Source organism: Phyllostomus hastatus, unplaced genomic scaffold (genome assembly GCF_019186645.2).
Source record: "Phyllostomus hastatus isolate PE091 unplaced genomic scaffold, TTU_PhHast_1.1 phas_scaffold_129, whole genome shotgun sequence".
In the NCBI taxonomy this organism is placed as follows: Eukaryota; Metazoa; Chordata; class Mammalia; order Chiroptera; family Phyllostomidae; genus Phyllostomus; species Phyllostomus hastatus.
Genome location: NW_025334009.1, coordinates 11554475 through 11568139, shown reverse-complemented (window position 1 = coordinate 11568139; position 13665 = coordinate 11554475). Strand labels below are relative to the sequence as shown.

At 54.5% G+C, this 13665-nt stretch overlaps 1 protein-coding gene across 1 annotated transcript in view; it reads left to right on the top strand.

Moving 5' to 3' along the window:
- The window catches only part of ITGA9 (integrin subunit alpha 9), a 309179-nt gene that overhangs the window by 85403 nt on the left and 210111 nt on the right, over positions 1–13665 (top strand). The window contains exon 15 of the mRNA XM_045856800.1: positions 7950–8110. Coding sequence (XP_045712756.1) covers positions 7950–8110 — 161 coding nt within the window. The remainder of the gene's footprint in view (positions 1–7949; positions 8111–13665) is intronic.

Below are 13665 nucleotides of genomic sequence, written 5' to 3'. Positions count from 1 at the left end.
ATTGTTGAAGGCACTGCAGTCTCCAGGGAAACCGATTCTGGCGGTCCTGGGACTCCCACGTCTCCCGCGTAACTAGAGGGTGTGTTCTTCTATCAAACGCCAGCTCGTGAAGTAGTCAGGCTCCATTCAGAAACACTTGAAGGAATCGTTGAGGTTCCATTTTCATGTGCGTAAAAACAAGCAGAACTATTCTAGAACTCTAAAAAAAGAAGCGAGCGGCTACTGGTTCATGCGTGTTCATTTGACAGGTATTCATCAGGCACCTACCTGGGGCAGGCACGTCCCCGTGGAGCTGCTCGTGGGAACAACAGAGTTTTACGATTTTGATCCTGAAGCGGTGCACACAACTTTCAGGTTCTTATCTGTGCTGGCCGTTGTGGCACAGGTGACGCTAAGCTGGTGTAGGTGGAACAAGGGGGTAGGAAACCAAGATGCGAGTTTTGAGCAAGAGGGCTTTTAGAGCACGGGACAGTGGTAGAACAAACCAACTTGCAAATTCAGGAGCCGAGCAAGGCGGACACTGACCAGGAGGCAGGACTGTCATGAAGGTCTGGGCGTAGTCAGGGTTCTTGAGTGTTGGGGTATAACGCAGAGGTGGGCTTGCGGGACGGGTAGTGGTGCCTCCTGGGCAGCAGGTCACTTCCTTCCCCTCCGTCTACCACAAGTGTTCATTGATGCCATCAAGCATTTCTTTTTAGTCTCAGTTTTTTAAGATTCAGGTTTATAGAGGGTAGTAACTCAAGACTTTTGGCAGGGCAAGGCAGAGAACTATCCATCCCTGGCATTTTCTGTCTCTTCCCCTGGTATTCAGGAAAAGGAGCTCCCAGCAGAGGGGGCAGTGCAGAAATCTGCCCCCAGATGAGCTGGCGGTGGCCTTGTGGAGAGGCTGAGAAGGGGAGGCAGGCAGTCTTTGTGGCGATGGGATAGGAATCAGGTGGGGGTGACAGGCAGCGTGTTGGGGAGCTGTGTGAGTGCAGCTCTGCATGGAACATTCTGGAGTTGGGCATGGAAGGCAGCTCAGCTCCTGGGCTTCCAGATGGAGGAGGGGTCGGGGCAGGTCCCGGGCATAGACACCCTCCACTCTCCTCAGAGCCCAGCACTCGGTGCTGCAGGCTGGCTCAGGGCCATCACCCCGGCCTCTGCACGGGGAGCCCAGGGCTGCGACTCCGACTGTGAGCCTTCCTCGTGCTCATTGCTGCGGAGGAACCACGGTGGTGGTGGTTTTGGCCATGAATGGCTGGCAAATGAGCATCTGCGGAATGGCTGTGTTTGGGCAGTGCAATAAGGCGGCACCAGCTGTGTGCTGGGACTTCCGAACAGCCGTCAGGAGAGGTATCTTCAGTGGTGTCAACCTGCTGGCGCCTTTAGCCACAGCGCCTCTCTGGGGATGCTTTGGGAGCCATGAGCAGTCGATGATACTGTCTTGTCTCTGGTTTCTTCTCTCCCGTGGGAGCTGCCGGGGCTCAAACATACACGGAGAGGGGACTGCAGGGAAGGGCCCCCTTCGGCTCTTCATGTTCTGCTTTGGCAGTGGAAAACCATAGTTCCCACGTGGTCACAGGAGTATTCAGGGCCAGCTGGTCAGCCAAGCCCCTGGAGGGGCTGCTTTGGCTTCTGGCAACAGCGAGGAGACTCGAGGGGTGACTCTGGCCCCGCAGGGAAGGCCCAGTCAGGAAAACAGAAACCACACCAGCTATTTCAACAAAGGGAATTTAACGCTGGGGGTCAGCACAGCCTGTCCCAGGGGACCTGGTAGTTCCTACAGGAAGCAGCCACCGCTTCTTGGTCTGCACCAGGTGTTGTACCGGACCAGGTGCAGCGGCAGCACCAGCACATGGGGTTTTGTTAGAAATGCAAATTTGAACTGAATTAGAAACTGACGGTGGGGCCCAGCAGCCTGCGTTTTAACAGGCTTCCAGGTGGCTCGGATAGGAGAACCTCTGGCCACGGCAGCAGAAGGAAAATGTGACACTAGGGGTGGACCACGTCCTCGGGGTTATTGGAACCTGGAAGCCGAGAGAAGAGACCTGCTTGGAGGAGGGGCTGCTAGCTCCTGCTGCTGGTGTTTCTGCAGGGGTGCACTGAAGCTGGCTCTGGGGGGCATGGGGGGGAACTGAAACGTGAATGAACCGCCGGTGGAGCCAGCTGCCGTGAAAAGCTGGTGCTGGGTTCGGCTGACAGGAATGGGAAGCAAGCAGGAAGCAGCGAGCCCCTTAGTTGTCTGTCCTCCAGCCTGGCCGCCTCCCTCCTGCTCCCTCGAGGCAGAGCCACGCAGGGAGCCACCGGCACAGCAGAAGCGGGGCTGCAGAGTCCCATCCCAGCATCAGCATCGCAGGGAGAGAAGGGCGGGTTTGGAACTGAGAGACAGAAGCTTTAAAAATCAGTGCAGCAAGTACCCAGTCACGTGGCATTACCGAAGCACCTGTTGGGTCAGCCAGCCAAGCGTTCTTAAGTTCTTTAAAGTGCCAGGTACAGTGCTTGGTCCTGGGCTCAGAGCGGAGAACAGGCCAGGCGAAGTCCTTGTCCTCACTGAGCTCTCAGTCTAGGGGGAGGTGGCAGATGATCCAGACAGAACCACTGACGCTGCTGCTGCTGCTGCTGCTGCTTTGGGATGTGTCTAAGCTCCTTGTGGGGCAGGCCCTTTGCTCACTGTTGGAGGGCAGACCCAGTGTTGAGCTCCAACAGCCTCAGGAACCAGTTTGTAATGTATTTCATCAAGCAAGAGTTCTGCCCATCCCAAGGCTCATTCATCACTTCATTCTTGGCTTGGGGAGCGGCTCCTTGGAGCCTTCTAGATGCCATGAGTAAGGGTGGTGAATGCTTGGCCCCCGAAGGCTCTGACCCTGGCCCATGGGCCGGGCCTCCACCTACCTGCTGGCCACGCTGAAGCCTCCACGTGCCTGTCAGTCTCTGGAGGCTGAGAAGCAGCCAGCAGTTCCGGGCTCTCACTAGAGTCCTCGGTGAGAACCAGGAAGGGAGAAGCCCTGAGTGGTTGTGTTTGTGTGTGTCGGCTCTGCATCCCCATGTTTCCAGGGCGCACAGTCAGCCTGGCAAAGCCATGAGTGAGCACAGGTGCCTGCCCTTCCTCCGCACCAGCCGCTGAGCCCGCGTCCCGAGAAGTGGCCAGGCCAAGGTCATCCACGTCAGCACAGAAGTAGGGCTGCGACCAGGTGACTGGAGCCCTGACCCTCCCTCCGGTGTTCAGGGTGCACGTCTCTTAGCTCCTGCTGGCTCCTGGAGAAGCGTGGAGATGAGGCAGATCCACGTTGTGTGAGAGAGGAGGTGACCTGGTCTGATAATTAGCACTTGTTCCTTGAGTGGTGCGGGGAGAAAACTCAGGAAAGCTCATCAAATGGAAATGGAAATATCCTCCACCTCCTTTCTTCTGGGAAACTCTAAGGGAACTCAGAGTAACTCTGGAAGGAGAATTTATTAGTAGAATCTCACCGCTGAAATCATGTTCTGATGGGGAAAGGGAATGAATCAACTCTCTGGGAGACACCAGAGCAGGAGTTGATGCAAGACAGCTGGCCCCCTCCCAGCCTGGGGGGGCCCTGGGGAACCAGCTGGGGGCAGGGGAAGGCAGCAGCTGGAAGCGTTACTCGGGGCTGATCAGCTTTTCCATCAGTGTGACATCATTCGACATGGCATGGACACAAGCTGCTGGAGGAGAACCTGGAGATGCGAAATGGGCTGTTGGAGAGGGCCCTAATCAGAACCAGCACCCTCCTGGGACAGGGCTGGCGGGCGGCTTGCACTAGGGGCGCCCTCCCACGGGGGCCAGCCGTCCTTACCAGGCAGGCCGATTAGCTGCTTCTCTGACACTTCCTCCCCATCATGGGGGCCTTCGTTCAGACACACTCAGGTGGGTGCCGTTTAAAACTGTCTGCACTTCGTGCCACCCCGGCAGCTCCCAGACCCTCCTCCCTCAGGCTGGGTTTGCCCTCTCTGGTATCCCTGGGGCTGCTTTCTTCTACAAGAGGGAGTTCGGTAGGGAGCACGCTTCCTTTTGTGCAAGTTAAAATGTCAAAGTAAATTTGGAACCAAGGAGAGGCACTAAGTAGGCAGCTCCAAAGATGAAAAGCTTCCCAAACGATTGTGCTCGGCGAATTGGGTAATGCGGTCTGTCTGCGGTTACTGTGCACTTTAAAGTTTTAGAAAAGTCCGATCAGGGAGCGCGCTGTTGTGCCCACCCGCCGCCTGGAGCAGGGCGCCCTTGAGGTCCTCGGCTCAACTTCCGGTAATGAAGCTGTTTCTTGCCCCCGCCCCCTGACATCGCAACGGGGATGCGTGTGGTTGGTGATTCCACTGTGGGGCGGGGCTTAGGAGGACTGAAGGTGGTGTTTGTCAAGGACCCAGCGTGGTGCTTGGCACATAATGAAAGCTGAACTCGATTCCCTTTTCCTGAGCTGCCCCATTTTAATTCAGATTCTCCCAGAAGCAGAGCCTGAGTCGAGGATTCAAGGGCACGCTGTTGATGCAGGAGGTGACCCCAGGGAGCACCAGCAGGACAATGGGACATTGAGACAGGAAGGGAAGGGAGCTGCCTGGGTCAGGGCTCTTCAGGGAAACCGAACAGGGGGAGGTGTGTGTGTTGATAGGGTGGCTGGGAGGCAGTCTGGGAGCAGAAAGAATGCCTTCTTTTTGGGGAGACTTTAGTCTTTTTCTTATTCAGATTTTTTTCCAACTGATTAGATGGGGCCCACCACACCAAGGAGGGTAATCTGCTTTTATCAAATTGTACTGATTAGCCGTGGCTCAGTGGCTAGGGTGTTGTCCCATAGACCAAGAGGTTGCCGGTTAGATTTTAGGTCAGGGCGCTTACCTAGGTTGTGGATTTGATCCCCACCCAGTCAGGGTGGGTAAGGCAACCTGTTGATGTTTCTCTGTCTCTCCCTCCATCTCTTCCTAAAGCAATGAAAAAAATGTCCTTGGGTGAGGATTTAAAGAAAAAAACACCAACTAATTGTGCTGTTTTAAATATTAATCTCATCTAAAAAATACCCTGGCAGTGACATCCAGACTGGTGTTCGGTCAGACACCTGGGTGCTGTGGCCTAGTCAGGTTGACACATAAAAAGACCCTCACAGGTGGTTTTTAGAAGGTGTGTGACTGAGCAGGTCACCACTGTGGGTGGTTGGAGGTGAGCCCTGCAGGGACCCTAGGAGTCAGGGTGGGACACCCTATAGCGTTACCCCACCCAAGGGGCGAGGGAGCAGGGCTCCTGCAGTACTGAGGGCTGCCCCGGGGGCTTGAGTCTTGGGCACTTGCGGCCTGTCACGCGTGTGGGCACAGCCACCGGAGAAAGCCCCTGGGAAAGGGGATGCAGGTGCTGGCGGTGCAAGTTGGGCTGGACATCAGAGGAGCGGCAAAGCCAAGAGGATACGGGTGGGGCTCTGCTGTCATCCGCTCTGCCTTCCTGTGTTCGTTTCCACCCAGGCTTTCTCGGAGCTCAGCCAGATGGTTCCGACCCTGAGTTCTCTCCGTGGTCACCTTCCCGAGGAAGAGTAGCCGTGACATTCTCACCTGGTGGGGGGAGGCCAAGCCGGGGGCTGTAGAGGAGGCCCTGCGTAGCAGCCACCACCACTGCAGTGGGGTACTGAGGCCTCTGGCTCGTCGTCCAGCAGTGTCCCTCTCTAGCTCTGATGTTGGTAAACGGAACTCGGAAACTCGCTTCACTTATCCTTACCCTTTCTTACTGTTTGGCTTACAGCAGTCGTGATCGATTGAAAGTCAATTGGCCAGAGTTCAGTTCTAGATCTTTGCACTTGTTTGTTTCTGTGGTTGGTGCATTCAAAAAATGGGAGGTTTTTTGTTTTTTTGGTCAGATAATGTGAAAAAAAAAAAAAGCACCAAGAGCCAGGGTGGGAGGAATAAGCCGCACTGCAGATTAGGAGAGTGCTAGATTCTGCTCTGTGGTGGGTGGCTCTCTGGCCTGGAACAAGCTGTGTTCCCTGAGGAGACCCCAGCTCTTCATCTGCAAGGCGAGGGCTTTGGATGAGATGGCCGTAACGACTTGCCATCGCCACGTGGCCCCCCTTTCCCGCTGTGGTCGGCACGGGAGCTGGTGAGCAGTGTTTGCCCAGGCTCCCGTGGTTTCTCTGTTGAGGCGCTTTCCCGCGAGCATTCTTTTCTTCTTAACAGTACCTCCTGGGATGATCCAGGTCCCAGGTCCCTCCCAGTGACCCAGCCTTGCCTTGGAAATCAGCTGTTTGCTGAAATAAACAAGTTGGGGCAGACTCGCCCTTGCTAACCAAGAATCCACCGGCTTGACAGGGCAGGATGCCCGAGATGGCAGAAGCCCAGAAGAACCATTAAATGCATCGAGAGCACGCCCTGTGGCAGCTGCGGGGTGCCTGTCCAGGTCACTTTCCTCTCTCCCGGTTCATGCCTCCCCTGGCGGCCAAGCCCTGCGATGTTATTCAGAGCCGTGCCCAGGGCCCGGCTTGCCGACCTTCAGTGCTGGCAGGTATGGGGTTGCTGCTTGTTGCTGCCAGAGCCCGGCTTCGAAGAGGCGGGGGTGTGGCGTTGGGGCAGGGGCAGGGGCAGGGGCAGGGGTGTCTGTGTTCTCAGTGCTCAGCAGTCTCTTAGGACTGTTTTCTGGATAGTCAGTTCCTTTCCTCTCACTTGAAAAATGGTGCATCCCCCTGAACCTACAAAGCAGCTAAAAAATAATAAAGCGTTCCAAAGGGGCTGGCCTCTGAAACAAGGTTCTTTAGTCCAGACAAGTAGTGAAATAGGACTGTTCATGCCAAAGCCATATTTACCTAATTAGTAAAACACATTGTTCTACATTCACAAATAGACTCATATAATGGAGGCGGAACTTTTTGGGTTTGTCCAACATGCCTTCTATAGCGTGACCGTTCTTTTAAAAAATGATTTTATCTATCTTTTGAGAGAGGGGAAGGGAGGGAGAAAGAGGGCGAAAGAGAGGGAGAGAAACATCAATCAGCTGCCTCTCAAATGCGTCTCACCTGGGGACTGAACCGGCAATGCAGTCATGTGCCCTGACTGGGATTCAAACCGGCAACCCTTCTTTGCCTTGTAGGACAGTGTCCAACCAACTGAGCCACACGGGGGTCAGGGCTATTGTGAGAACTCTTTTTGAAAAATAAAAAGCCAGGCTGTGTCACAGTAAGTTCTGCCCTCCGGTGTTACTCGTAGAGGTGAGGGTTACTCGTAGAGGTGCTTTTCAGGAGGGCACCGCAGTGCGGCCCATGGTGGTCACGGCCTTGTTAAAGTGGCAGGTGCTACAAAACGCGTGGGCTGCACACCTGGCTGCCTGGGGGCAGAGCCTCTGTCTTCGTCTGACTTTCCGTGGGTGTCAGTTCTGCGGGGACAGGGTGTTCGGCCCTCGGGTTTTGCCGATGTAGCCCCTGCGCCTGCGCACTGCCTGGTGAGTTATCTGCTCCCTGTGGACCCCGGACGGTCCGGTCGATGTAGTGGTTGCAGAGCACAGCCCAACATCTGCAATGTGAGTCAGAATTACTGGATTGCTTCCCCCTTGTGCTGGGCACACGTCCCAGTGCTGTATAGAAGTCAGAATTACATGCGGCCCCGGTCATGTCTGCAGCTCCTAGTGATGCTCTCTAGGTTCGATGTGGTGTCTGCTTTCCAGGACACGAACTGTGCCGGGTACAGCTGAGGGTCAGTGTGTGCATTGGTGGCTCAGTTGACACCTCATGAGGTGGAAATCGTGGGGAGGGCACGTGTGTGATGCACAAAGCATCAGCGGGAAGGCGGGGGGTACTCGGTTCTCTCGCAGCTCTGCTGGCACCCGACTGCCGGCTCCTCCCTGAGAACGTGTTGACCTGGGGCTGCAGGCCCCTGTGCAGTGGAGGGTTCAGTGTCGTGTGACACACACTTGTGATCCTGTGAGGAGCAGCAGAGGTGGCCTTGTCCCTGTGTGTCTGTTTCGCTGACACTTTGACCTTATTTATTGGCAGGCCTGAATTACGTTCTGACGGCTGATGTGGCCAAAAAGGAAAAGAGCCAGTTGCCCAGGGTCTACTTCGTGGTGCTGGGAGAGTCCGTGGGTCAGGTCGCGGAGAAGCTGCAGCTGGTCCACATGGAGGAGACGTGTCATCACTACGTGGCCCACGTGAAGGTCGGTGTTCCTTTTCATCCTCCACCTTTGATGTCCACACATGTTCGCTTGGAACTGGGCAAACTACTTTTATTGTGCATTATGTGTGCTCTGACTTCCAGAATCTTACTTCACAAGGAGGGGAACATTCCTTTCTTCTTCTTATTTTGAAGTTGGAGTCTGACAGCCCTTTATTTAGATTACTATGCTGATCTCAGCCCCTGAGGAGGGTTACGGTGGGCCAGGGGACCAGTGACCCTCTCTGTCTTTCACGTGTTCTTTTGAGAAGTTTCTCTTCCTCTGTCCTCTATGAGGCTCAGTGATCTCAGAGGAGAGCCGCAGAACACATGCCCCTGGGTCTGCAGTGATGCTGGATCGCACTGCACCTGATGCCTTCTCAGCAGTCCACTACATGTTAGCTCGTAGTTGTGGTTACAATGTTTTAAAACTGGTTGGGCTAGATTTTTCTGCCTTGATTACTTTCTGTTTATTTTAGGAGTGCATGTCTTGGCTTCTTTCCCCTCTCACTCTAAATAAATGCTCAGATGTTTCTCTCCTCTTGAAATTGTTTGTTAAATACACTTTGCTGCTAATTCCGGAGGCCAGATTCGGTTAGCTACAGAGGGGCCCCTGCACAGGCAGGCGATGGCAGGGTGGGAGTCTTGGCAGCGCCCAGTGCCACAGGAATGACCAGCCACTGGCCCACGGGCAAAGAGCACAAGATGTGGAAGGACCCCCATGGCCCAGGCCATGAATGTGGGTTTGGGAGTCACGCAGACCCAGCCGGTGTCCAGTTGAATGAACACGCTGACTTCTCTGTGTCTCGGTTTCTGCATCTCTAAAACGGGCACAGTAATGCTTACCTTGGAAGGTGGTTGTAAGAATTAAACATTACATGATGAATATACTTCGGAGATCTTGCATGGAGCCCGACACACAGTCGGGGTTAAGCATTATTATTACTGTTTGGTTGGGTTGTATGTAATGGTCTGTATTCTTAACATTCTTGACTTACAAAAATGGCAATTTCATGTCATTCAACCTCATATTATTAGCCAGTGGCTTACTGGATGATTGCAAAAAATAGACCCCAGAGTAGGGTGAAGTGTCATTCTATTATTGCCTTGAGTGCCAGGGCAGGGGAACGACAGCTGCTTCTCGATGTTTCTGGGTTGTGTGCAGAGACATGCCCCACACACCCATGGCACTTGGCCTGGCCCAGAGCCCGCGAGTCCATGCTCCCGAGAAGCACTGCGCTGGGGCTGGGTCACATCTCCTGCCAGGACTCATGCTGGGACCTGCCCAGACCCACTGCCCTGGGACCCGGGTAAAGGCCATTTATAACAGTTCATGCTCCTGGTACACCAGCCAGCCGCCCACCCCTGTAGGTACTACCTTTATGTTGGCTTAGGGGTGCCTTTGGCAGTGTGAGGCCGCCCAGGGCAGGCTCTTGTCGAAACACGGCCAGGCCTTTAAGTGCTTGTGCTTGGGGTCTCCGTGCTCCCTGGGCAGGTGGGGGGCATCTTCCCTTGGGCTCCGTCACGCTGGGTCTTCCACAGATGCTTTCCTTCAGGGCTCTCTGTGACTCCAGCTTTGGCTGAGATTGGTCTTCACGTGTAGGTAGCTCCCTCGGGTCCTGGACACAAGCTAGGACCACACAGAGCCTGCAAGGCCTTTGCAGAGCGCCCTCAGGGGGCACAACCCAGAGGCGCAAGCCGGTGCTGCCTCTGCAGGGTGAAGCGGTGAAGAGTAGGGTGGCGGAGGCCTCCGTCCTGCCACTCCCTGCTGTCCAGGGCTGCCAGATGTGGCAAGTAAAACCAATGCATTTCTGGTTAAAGCTGAATTTCAGATAAACAGCAAATATTTTTTTAGTATCTGTGTAGGGTCTAGCAGAAGTAACACCTGCTTGAGTGTGGGTTGGTAGGGTAAGAATATGGGTGTAGTAATTCATAGTTTTAATTTGAACACTTCACCTAAAATGACAGTGTGCTTGCGTGTGATATTGTTATGTTACAGAATTACATGCTTAATAATTTTATAATAAAAGGTTTTATAATAAAAAAAGGGGCATCATTTGTTCTGGACTCTGTCTATCCCAAATAGTGCATGTGACATATCCATACTAAACATTTATTTGTTGAAATAGTCACGGGGATGTAAAGTACAGCACAGGGAATACAGTCCGTGATGGCGTAACAAGTACGTGTGGTGCCAGGTGGGGACTGGGGCTATCAGGAGCCACTCTGCGAAGTGTGTGCGTGTTTAACCACTGTGCTGTCCACCTGACACTAATAATACTTAATGTCAACTGTAATCAAAACATAAAACTAAAAATTAAAAAAATTTTGTTTATCTGAATTCACATTTAACCTGGTGACAGGTGGAAGAGTCACCTGGTCAGTCCCCGGGCGCCACACGCACGCACACACGCAGGACCCTGTTCCGCCAACGCATGGCTGGCAGGAGGTGGTCAGACCACGCGGAGGCTGAGGTTGGGGCTCAGGAGGGCCCATCACGCACAGACCTGTGTGTGGTTACTGGGGCCATGGTGGGGAAGCGCAGAGAGCTTGGACCTGGCAAAATTCAGATATCGCTTGACCGTTTCTCATGCAGGGAAATGGGGGTGGTTGGCTGTGTCAGGAAGGCACAAGCCCCGAAACGTTTACGGTTGCAGAGGCAGCACCCCTGTGAAGCCACCACTACCGGAGGTGGCTGATAACTTACAGCCACAAGGAGAGGTCCCCCCCAACTCCGACCCGCCCCATCCCGACTAGGTATTGTCTGGGTCGTAGCAGAGGACCCCGGTGAGTGGCCAGGGAGCCAGCGAGGGTGAACGCTAATGAGGGGGCTGGCTGTCTGCGGTGTGGCCCAGCTGGCCTGGCCTGTCGTTCCTCCAGATGTGGGAGAACAGCTGTGGAGGCCATGGCTCTAGTGGGGCCCAGACAGGCAGCAAGGCCGGGGTGGCGGGGGGTGGGGGGAGATCACAGCCTGGCCGCCTCCTGGAGCCAGGGCTGGGAGCCGCTGGTCACAGCCCGAGAGCACGGCGCAGCCTTTGCCTCAAGTGGGGCCTTGTCAGTGGGGCTTTATAGACAGCGGAGGAAGATAAATAAAAGCGTTCTGGCTTATCGCACACCATATGGCTAGCAGACAGTGAGGCAGGCACTAGGGGCCGGGAGTGTTTTGTTTAGGCTATCTTTAGGTATTTTTTCCTTTAAGCTTATTCCAATTCTTTTCCCCCCTTCCTCCCTTTCCCTAGTTTTTATTCCTTATATGGTGGTAAGTATCTCTCTCCTAGAGGACAGCCGGGCCTCACACCTGCCTCCCAGGCTAGCTGCTTGTCCCCTGCTTTGTTCTGTTCATGCCCTGGTGGGGCCTCCAGGATGTACAGGCTTTGTGGTGGGCCCCATCCTTCCCGGGCTGGGGGGGGGGGGGTGCCAGGCCCACTCTCAGGGCCTCCCTGTGGACATCGGAGCTGAGGCTGTTCCTGCTGCCACCTCACAGCCCCCACACCTCACTTCCCTCCTCTCCTGCCCCAGTTTTAGGGATAGGCCGCTTCCACGCTCAGAGTGGGTTGGGCATCTCTGTGGATCCCCGTAGTCACAGGCCCGCATGCCTCCCCTCAACCTCAAGGCTCTCCAGCACTTGGCCTCAGTTTACCTTCCTAGCCTCATCTAGTGTATCACATGTGCCCTGGGCTCTGGTCAAGGTCAACTGGCTGTTTTTTCCCCTCCTGGAACGCATCCCTGTGCTTTCCCACCTTGGTTCCTGCGCTCACCCCAGGCCCCAGAGGCCCAGTTTTAGTCATATCCATGTATAGGCACGTGCCACCTGCCTGGTTTTTGCTTTTTTTTTTTTTTTTTGTCTGAAATACATACTGCCTGCAGTACTTTATTTCCTACTTTCTTCTTCCAATCAGCTGCCTTTTGGCCTCAAATAAAGTAATTTAAAACAGAAACTTCGAACCGCCTGTAAGCAGAAAACTAGTTATCGCGTGCCAAAACAGAAAGTAACTGTAAAAATAAAGAACAGTGAAGACACAACCACGTCATTGAATTCTGCCTGGGTTTCAGGGTCTGCCAAAGTGTCTGCAGAAGCGGCCTGCTCTGGTGTGCTGGGAGGGCCAACTCTGGAGTGTCGGGGGAGTCCCGGGGACACGCTGGCACCGCTCTGGAGCTCCCCCCTCCTCCCCCATGCAGTCGGAAGCACTGCAGCGGATTAACTTGCACGCGTGTTAGTCCTCTTACAGGGCAGTGCCCATGTGCCGTGGGAAACCACGTCCCGGGCCCCACTGGGGCAACACTAAGTCCTGGTCCTGCTGGTCCTGCTGGTCCTGAGGACTTCCTGCTGGAAGCCTGCTGGCAGCCCTGGCCCTGGTCCCAAGTCCTGCTGTGGCTGGCTGTGCTTCACCCCTTTTGCCCGCTGGAGGTTTGTCTGTTCCCCAAGGCTCAGGCAGTCGGTAGGTCTTAACTGTCCTGAGGCCAGCCGCTGCCCTTGTCAGCTTCCTGTCTTCTCAGAACCGCCCGACTCCTGTCTGGAGGATGAGAGGCACGCGATAAATGTTGGTCAAACTGAAACCTGGCGAAGTGACTAATCAGGTCAGCTGGAGTGTGAGGTCACGGTCACCATTCGGGCAGGGTGGGGCCTGCTCCCCTCTCTGTGGACCTGCAGCTGGGGAGTGATGGTGTGAGGTGGTGAAGCGGAGAGTTTTGGATGCGTGGTCCACGCTGAAGAGCGAACATAAGTGTCTTGTCGTTGCTGCCCCGTTTTTGCCTGGGGGGTAACTGAGCCCATCCTCCAGTTCTGCACAGGACCCGAGAAAGCCAGCGCTTTGCGAAGCGAGGTGCTTGTGTCTGATGGGTAAACTGGGAGTCTCCTCAGGAGCCAGGAAACTGGGGTGACAGTTTCGAGGCTATACAGGGACAGTGGAGAAACCCAGGCAAGGCCGAAGATGGGGTCAGTGCCTTGCCAACTGTGAGGGTCAGTGACACCCTATCTAGAGGCTGTTAGAAAACCTTTGGTGAGCAAAACCATGTGTCAGCCACTGTCAAAGGGAGCCAATAACAAGGATTAATGTAACAAGGGGAAAGAGCCACTCTGCGTTGGACAAGGGAATATAAAAGCTCAGTGGCTTTCTGAGTAGCTGCAGATGTTGCTAAGGCTGTGCTTTCATGTTGCTGGAGGAATTTTCAAGGGAGTTTGAAACTTAAGTTGCTACAGCTGCTTTGTGGCAAAGGTTAGGGCATCACACTGGCCACCGTGTCTTATGGTGAGAACTTTTAAGATCTACTGTCACCCCAGCCATGTGGTTCAGTCGGTTGGAGTGTCATTCTGTACACCAAAAGGTTGCGGGTTTGATTCCCAGTCAGGGCACATACCCAGGTTGCGGGTTTGATCCCTGGTTGCAACTGATTGATATTTCTCTCGCATCCATGTCTCTCCCTCTCTCTCTTCCCCCTCCAACCCCGCCCCCCCCCCCTTTAAACATCTCTCTCCTTGGGTGAGAACAGATCCTTGAGTGAGGATTAAAAGTATAAAATACCTACTTTCTTGGCAACTTTCAAATATACAATATAGTG